Raw genomic sequence first — 8401 nt, forward strand, 5'->3', positions numbered from 1 at the left:
TATTATTATTATTATTATTATTATTATTATTATAATAATTATAATTATAATTATTATTATTATTATTATTATTATTATTATTATTATTATTATTATTATTATTATTATTATTATTATTATTATTATTATTATTATTATTATTATTATTATTATTATTATTATTATTATTATTATTATTATTATTATTATTATTATTATTATTATTATTATTATTATTATTATTATTATTATTATTATTATTATTATTATTATTATTATTATTATTATTATTATTATTATTATTATTATTATTATTATTATTATTATTATTATTATTATTATTATTATTATTATTATTATTATTATTATTATTATTATTATTATTATTATTATTATTATTATTATTATTATTATTCCCGTGTGGGGTTGTCCGACCCCCATCGGGCGCGTCCCCAGGTGGCGGATAGGGGAGAGCTCGGCAGACTTGTCGGGTAGGTGGGAAATAAAATACCACCCGCGGACCAAAACGGAAATATACGCAGAACATTTACTGCAACTGATCGTTACTCATTGCAGCACACTGGGAGTGCCTGGAACTTGCGTCGTTTTTCCGCGGCGTAAGGAAAGGGTTGATGTGAGCTTAGCTCTGCCGAGGTGGCCACTGCAGTGAGTATCAGGAGCCAGCCCCTTCGGGCCCTGATCAGGAAGTGTGCAGTGAGTGCAGCGGTCGGTAGCTGCACCGCTCCGGGCGAGTGCCAGTCCGTCCGGGTTTTCCGGGACTGGTTAAGCGTTGCGGTCAGGCCTCAGGGAACTGGGGTAGGAGACCCGGGTAGGAGACCCGGTAGTCTCCGAGGGTACACCCGTTCCTGACTAGACGGCCCGCCCCTCTGCACACGATGCGCTGGTTTATATCAAAACATGGCTATTTCTATTGGAAAATCTTGGACGTTGTCGGTCGATCCTTCATCCCTGGTGAAGAGTATCGACACTTGTAAGGAGGAATTCGGTGGCAGACTCGCAGAAATGCGTAGTTTGTTTAAATCGATGACAGAGGCTCTGAAGAAGCAGCCCAATGTCAGTAAGACTATCAAGGATGGTCTTCCGAAATTGGGCGAGCTTCTAGAGCTCTTGGAGGAATCGAGCCGACCGATGAAGGAGGTTGGTGATGTTCTTCGGAAATCAACGATCGCTAAACGTCGGGTTAGTTCGTTGCCCGACGTTTCGAATGTGGCTGCCGTGGAAGCTTCTAGCACACCTGCTCCTGGTGGACAGAAGCGACCCGCGTCGAGTCCACCAGCTCCCAGCTACAATGAAGTTTTGAAGAAGAAGAAAGACGATCCATCTACTTCCACACAGTGGGAGGTGGTGGAATCGAAGAAGAAGAAGACAAAAAAAAAAAAGAAGAAGAAAACTCTCGAAGAGAAGGCAGCACTGCTAACGAAAGACAGTGAGCCGAAGCAGAATGCACGAGGAGCATCAAAAGAGACTCTCCAGCCTGCTAAATCTCTGGGAAAGGCCCCTCCGAAGTCTAGAACCAGAGGTAAGGGGAAGAGTGCCTCAAAAAAATTAGAGGCTATTGTGGTCAAGCCTGCCAAGGGCAAGACCTATGCTGAGACCTTGCAGACTGTCCGCAAAGAAGTCAATCCTGAAGCCCTTGGCGTAGAGGTAAAAAACGTCCGGTGCTCGAAGGCAGGAGATCTCTTGCTGGAGCTTCGGAAGACGTCAGCTGGTTCACGAGCTGCGTTTTCCGAAGCTTTGGCAAAGGCCGCCGGAGATGGTAGCAGCGTCCGTGAGCTGATCCCCAAAGTTTCTTTGGAGATCCATCTGGACAGCTGCTCCACAAAGGATGAGGTGGTGGTGGCTCTTCGAGCTGTCCTTAAAAAGGACAGTTTTGAGGTACGGCTGACCCGCCCAAACACTCGACAGCAGAAGTCTGCAGTGGTTATTGTCGCAGAATCCGACGCCAAACAACTGCTGCAGACCAGCCGTATTAAAGTTGGGTGGGTTAATTGCCGAGTAAGGCGGCGGGCCGAAGTGGTGCGGTGTTTCAGATGCCTGGCATTTGGACACAAATCAACGTCCTGTCCTGGACCTGACCGGAGTAAAGCTTGCTACCAGTGCGGTTCAGTGGAGCACAAGGCGACGGCTTGCACTGCGCAGCCTAAGTGCTTCCTCTGTGCCACGGCCCAGGACAATCCCGAGGCCTGCCAGCACAAAGCGGGATCTGGTTTGTGCGGAGCATTCCGCAAGGCGCTCGCACAAGCTAAAAAATAATGGCGGTTGTACTCCAGGGCAACATGAACCGGAGTCGAGTTGCCCACGACCTCCTGGCGCAGATCTCGCTCGAGAAAGCCGCTGATATAGTCCTTATCAGTGAGCAATATCGTGCGAGAGATGGTCCAGGATGGTACGAGGACACTCTTGGTACGGCGGCAATATGGGTCCCAAATCAGCAACGATTTTATGTTGCTGACCATGGATCGGGCAGCGGGTTCGTTTGGGTGAAGAGCAGCGACGTGACTTATGTCAGTTGTTACTTCACACCAAACGAACGTATTGCGGATTTCCAGGCTAAACTTGATGGCCTGGAGGACGCTGTCCGTGAGATGGAGGGCGAACTGGTAGTGGCCGGAGATTTTAACGCTAAAGCGTTAGAATGGGGGGAGCCTTGGCCGGATTCTCGGGGTGGGCGGCTCTTGGACATGGTGTCAAGAGTAGGGCTGGTGGTGTTAAACACCGGCTCGTCGACCACTTTCCGGAGGCCAGGCTACAGAGAGACAATTATAGATGTCTCTCTGTCCACGGAACGCTTGGCATCGCGTGTCGAGGACTGGATGGTGATCGAAGACTATACAGCCAGCGATCACCAATACATTACGTTTCGAGTACGTGATGTAATTCCAGTCCGGAGCAAAACACCAAAAGCTCCTGCCAAGTGGAACGTCAACAAGATGGACCCCCAAAAGCTATCTCCGGCCTTAATACGCGGCCAGTTAGCCCTAGAAGGGATACCCGAAGATTTGCCGGTCCTTGCAAAAGCCGAGAAAATGGTGGAGGTTGTTATGTCACACCTCCATCAGGCTTGCAAGGACGCAGTACCAAGGGTTTGCCAGCGTGGGCAACGACGCCCGGTGTACTGGTGGACGGACGAAATCGCGCTGATGAGACGAGAGTGTCTTCGGACCAGAAGACTCTCACAACGAGCTCGTCACCGCGATTCCGACGCAGCCCGGAGCACTGCCGAGTATAAAGCGGCAAGGAAAGTGCTTCGTCGGGCCATCCAACGAAGTAAGCACCGCTGCTGGAAGGAGCTTGGGGAGGATCTTAACAACGATCCCTGGGGGCTAGGGTATAAGATAGTCCTTCGCAAATTGGGCGCATTCGGTAAGAATGCCCCAATGGCTGCGGGGACAATTGGCAGGATTGCCGATACCCTTTTCCCCAGTCACCCTAAGCTGCCGCGCCGTTCTCGACTACCAGAGGACTTAGCGTTGCTCCCTTTGTTTACAAAAGGGGAGTTAGTACGCGTACGCGCGGCGCGGTCCTTCAAAAACAAAAAGGCACCAGGCCCTGACGGTCTGCCAGCAGAGGTGCTGAAAGCAGCAGTTGAAGGGCATCCAGACCTTTTCCTTGAGATGTACAACGCTTGCCTGCAGGCGGGGATCTTTCCTACCCGCTGGAAGCAGGCCAGACTTGTACTTATCGACAAGGGAAAAGGGGGACCAGTAGACAGTCCATCATCATACAGACCCCTGTGTATGCTGGATACAGCTGGCAAACTTCTGGAGAAGCTTCTTCGGCCTCGCCTCCACGCAGCAATCCAAGCTGCTGGAGACCTTTCTGAGAGACAGTATGGCTTTCGGAAAGGGAGGTCGACGATACACGCTATCCAGGAGGTAGTCGAGGCTGCCAGGGGCACGGAGCGCGGAAATCATTTTTCCCGCTCCGTCTGTCTACTGGTAACACTGGATGTGAAGAACGCCTTCAACTCGGTGCGGTGGTGTGACGCGATAATGGCGTTGGAGCGGGACTTTAACATCCCGGGATACCTCCTAAAGATCATGGAGGATTACCTGGATGCCCGCTCCTTGAATTACACCACCACGGATGGCCCGACCAGCCGTGATATAACGGCTGGGGCAGCCCAAGGCTCCATCCTGGGTCCTGACATTTGGAATATTTCCTATGACGGGATCCTCAGGATGGAAATGCCTGAGGGCACCTTCCTGGTTGGGTATGCGGATGACATCGCTGCCGTTATTATCGGCAGAAATGTCGAGGTGGCACAGATGCTACTCAACCAGGTAATGCGTCGGGTGCGCTCCTGGATGGATGGCCACGGCTTGGAGTTAGCGCTGGCTAAAACCGAGATCGTGCTTTTGACGAAGAAGCATATCCCGTTGATAACGGATATGCAGGTAGGACTGGCAACGGTCCAGACTAAGGCATCGGTGAAGTACCTGGGGGTGAGCCTAGACTCGAGGCTCACTTTCTGGGACGAGATCCGGTGTAGAGCAGACAAGGCAGCTGGCGTAGTGACATCGCTGAGCAGGGTAATGGCCAATGTTGGCGGCCCCCAACCCTCTAAGCGACGATTGTTGCTGCGCACTGCCGAGTCAATAATGCTCTACGGTGCCGAAGTCTGGGCTGATGCGCTGCGGTACGAAAAGTACCGAAAACGTATGGCCGCAGTGCAGCGAAGAGGGGCCCTTCGCATTGCCAGCTCCTACCGCACGGTCTCGGAGCCAGCGGCTTTAGTAATAGCCGGGGTCATCCCAATTGACCTTTTAGCCCAGGAGCGCAAGTTCGTCTACCAAAGCCTGGAGGAGGACAAGGAGAAACGCCGAGAGCTTGCCAGGACTCGAAGTTTAGATTCCTGGCAAGACTCTTGGACGAGGGACCCGCGGGGAAGATGGACAGCCAGATTAATACCTCGGCTGGACATCTGGGTAAACCGTCAGCATGGAGAGGTAAACTATTATCTCACCCAACTGCTGACGGGGCACGGGTATTTCCGGGCTTACCTTTATAAAATGGGTAAAGCTTTGAACCCGTGCTGCCCATCCTGTGGGTCACAAAATGACAGTGCCCTCCACACCTTCTTCGAATGCGAAGTTTGGTCGAGGTGGAGGGCACCAATTGAAAGCCAGCTTGGAAGCATAACTCCGGAGACAATAATACAAGTTATGCTTTCAAGCAGAGAGGCATGGGCGGAGATCGTCTCCTGTATAGAGACGGTTCTCCGCCGAAAAAAGGAGGCAATAGATGCCGTGGGGCCGTAAAGGCCCCTAAGTTAAAATAGGAGTCAACCGGAAGTAATGCGAAAAGCAGTCCCCGGTTGACATCCTAGGAGGATGAGAGAGGGGTTTTAGTCGGTAGTCTCTAGGGAGAATTTGTCTCCCTAAGGGATAGCCCGACACACAGGGAGCAATTTGTTCGGCTCCCTAAGTGCAACAATGCATTTCCCCTCTCTCTTAAAAAAAAAAAAAAAAAAAAAAATTATTATTATTATTATTATTATCTTGAGTGGTTGTATCATTGTTGTGGTCCTCAATGTTTTCAAGATTAAGTTGATTTAATGTACAGTGTTATATAAAAAAGTGATGTAATGATAGAGTTAATTTCGCTTGAGGTTCTGAAATAATAAATTCCGCTTTTCTTCATCAAATCGTGGAAACATTGAAGTTTTTCGTATCCTTGAATTTTTGAGGTTGGAAATCCGAATTATTATCACAGTTTTCAAGTTCCATATTGTTAAGTACGTGTCTTGTCTTATAATTCAGTTATCTATGACTGTGAAATCAATATGACCAATATAACGGATAAAAGTCACAGTTGTTCACGCTGCAAGAAAATTATCGGCCGCGTTGTTATGAATTGTAAAATATGTCTTAAGGATTTTCATCCAGGTTGTGCCGACTCCAACTGTCACAAAATTCACGATATAAATAATCAGTTAGTGAGATGTAATGGGCCTTATACCACTTATGAGGTTCAATTAAATGAAGATAAAGAAAGTAGGGATATAAATAATAGTAATACTGATCAAGTGGAAAAAACCAGTGTTAATAACTCTGTAATTGCTGATATTCATAATGACAATAATACCACTGACATTTTAATGTCAAAAGTGGATTCTATATTCAATAAAATTGATATTATTCATGCCAATAATATAAGTTGCTTAAAAGAGATAATAAAAAATGAAATAAAAGATCACGTAAAACACCTTACTATTTCTCTTCAACAGACTGTGCAGCAAGAAATAAAAAAATTATCAATAGAATTAAAAAATGAGTTAAATAAAAACAGTAAAAATTTGTATGCGATGAACAGTAAAAACAGTTATAGTGAAATTACTCAAAAAAATCCTGTTGTGTCTAATGTTGATCGTCTAGTTGTCAAACCAAATAAAATTCAAGATACGGAGGTCACAGTTAAGGATTTAAAAAATAATATCGACATTGTAAAATTAGGAGTTGACGTAAAAAAAGTAACCAATCAATCTAATGGTAAAGTTATAATTGACACAGCAAAAGAAGCTGATAAAATAAAGCTTATGAATGAAATTCAAAATAAAATTGGTAGTGATTACGTGGTGAAAAATATAAATAAAAAACTGCCAAAAATAAAAATAGTTAAATTAGAAAATAGCATACTAGGTTTGAGTGAAGAAAAAATTATACGTGAATTGTCAACACAAAATAAATGGATAAATTCAAATGGCAATAATCCGGTTAAAGTTATTAAAAAATATGAAACTGCGAATGGTTATGGATCAATTATTATTGAGGTTAGTACGAGCATTCATCAAGCAATAATGAATAGTGGTAAAGTCAAATTCGGCTGGAATTTGTATAACGCATACAATCATATTAATATTTTAAGATGCTTTAGATGCTGGGGGTTTGGGCATCTTGCAAATAATTGTAAAAAAGAAGAAATATGCAGGTTGTGTTCAACTAATCATCATGAAACTGAGTGTCAGAGTGAATCTAATAAGTGCATTAACTGTGTTGAATTGGTCAACAAATATAAACTAACAGATATTGACATAAATCATTGTGCTACTGATAGAAATTGTATCTCATACATTAAACTGTTAAAAAACGGCAAGAAAATATTCTATTGTCAGAAAAATAGCCATCAAAAGTGAATATTAATAATCTATCAAGTAAATCTAACTTAAAAATCATAGCAGTCAATATTTGTGGCCTGGTTAATAGAAAAGATGAGATTGATATAGTAATAAATGAAATAAAACCTGACATTATATGTCTATGTGAAACCCATACAACTGATGATGTTTCGGATTATGAGATTGAATTTAAAAATTACAATATGATACGAACGAACACGAATAACAGAAGAACTGGTGGAACTATAACATATGTAATTAAAAATATCAAGTACAAAGTGATATTAAATAGTAATGACATTATTGACGGATCTTGGATAAATTGTATTCAGTTTTGTAATGGCAATGAAAAATTAGTACTATGTAATTTATATAGGTCACCTAGTAGTAGTATAAATATTTTTTGTGATAAAATTTTGGAAATAGCAGAACAAATTATGGATACTGGAAAATTAATAATGTTAGGTGATTTTAATATTGATATTCGAAGAAACGATTTTTATGCTAGAAAATTAACTGACGAAATGTCTTATTTAGGCTTGAAACAAAATATTGAGACTCCCACGAGACTGACGTTTGATTCACAAACAATTATAGATTTAGTTTTTACAAATTTCAAAATTAAATCTGTGGTAATGACAACACCCAAAGTATCTGATCATAATATCATTTATATTCAGATAGATGGGATGAATGACGTTGACAGTAATACTATTGTTTACTCTAGAGATTTTAAGCATTTTAATGATGAAGTTTTTCAAACAGAAGTTTTAAATAAATTCGATAATTGGCAAACGGAACTATGTGTTAATAATAATAATAATGATTGTATAAATTTTAATTTAACTGTAGAAAGAATTAGTAGTAGTGTATTAGATGTACTTGACAAAATGGCACCATTTAAAGAAAAGATCATAAATTATAAATGGATTAATAAACCATGGATTGACAACAAAGCTATTGAAATGATCAAAAATAAAGATGAGTCTTATAGAGTAGCTATGAAGTCGAAAGATATAGCGGCAATTAATAATTATAAACTATTGCGTAATAAAGTAGTTAACGAACTGCGAACGAAAAAAAAACAGTATTATGAAAACAACATCAGTATTAATAAAAACAATCCACATCGTATGTGGAAAACATTAAAAGAATTAATAGGTGACAAAAAAAATAAAACCGCTAATCTGTGTGAGTTTAAAATTGATAATATTATTGTATCTGACAAGAAAATTATCACAAATAAGCTAAATGATTATTTTATTACTAGTATTGAAAATATTG

General features: G+C 42.2%; 1 protein-coding gene across 1 annotated transcript; it reads left to right on the forward strand.

Annotated features, from left to right (window-relative positions):
- Positions 1-5785: 5785 nt before the first annotated feature.
- On the forward strand, positions 5786-7560 carry LOC130667339 (uncharacterized). Its single transcript, XM_057468852.1, has one exon. It carries the CDS (start codon positions 5786-5788, stop codon positions 7133-7135), a length of 1350 nt encoding a protein of 449 aa, XP_057324835.1. The 3' UTR covers positions 7136-7560.
- Positions 7561-8401: the final 841 nt, after the last annotated feature.

Source organism: Microplitis mediator, chromosome 5, assembly GCF_029852145.1.
Source record: "Microplitis mediator isolate UGA2020A chromosome 5, iyMicMedi2.1, whole genome shotgun sequence".
Lineage (NCBI taxonomy): Eukaryota > Metazoa > Arthropoda > Insecta > Hymenoptera > Braconidae > Microplitis > Microplitis mediator.

Bases quoted from the DNA above. Each gene is read 5' to 3' on its own strand.
- LOC130667339 (XM_057468852.1), top strand. From the start codon at position 5,786: ATGACCAATATAACGGATAAAAGTCACAGTTGTTCACGCTGCAAGAAA.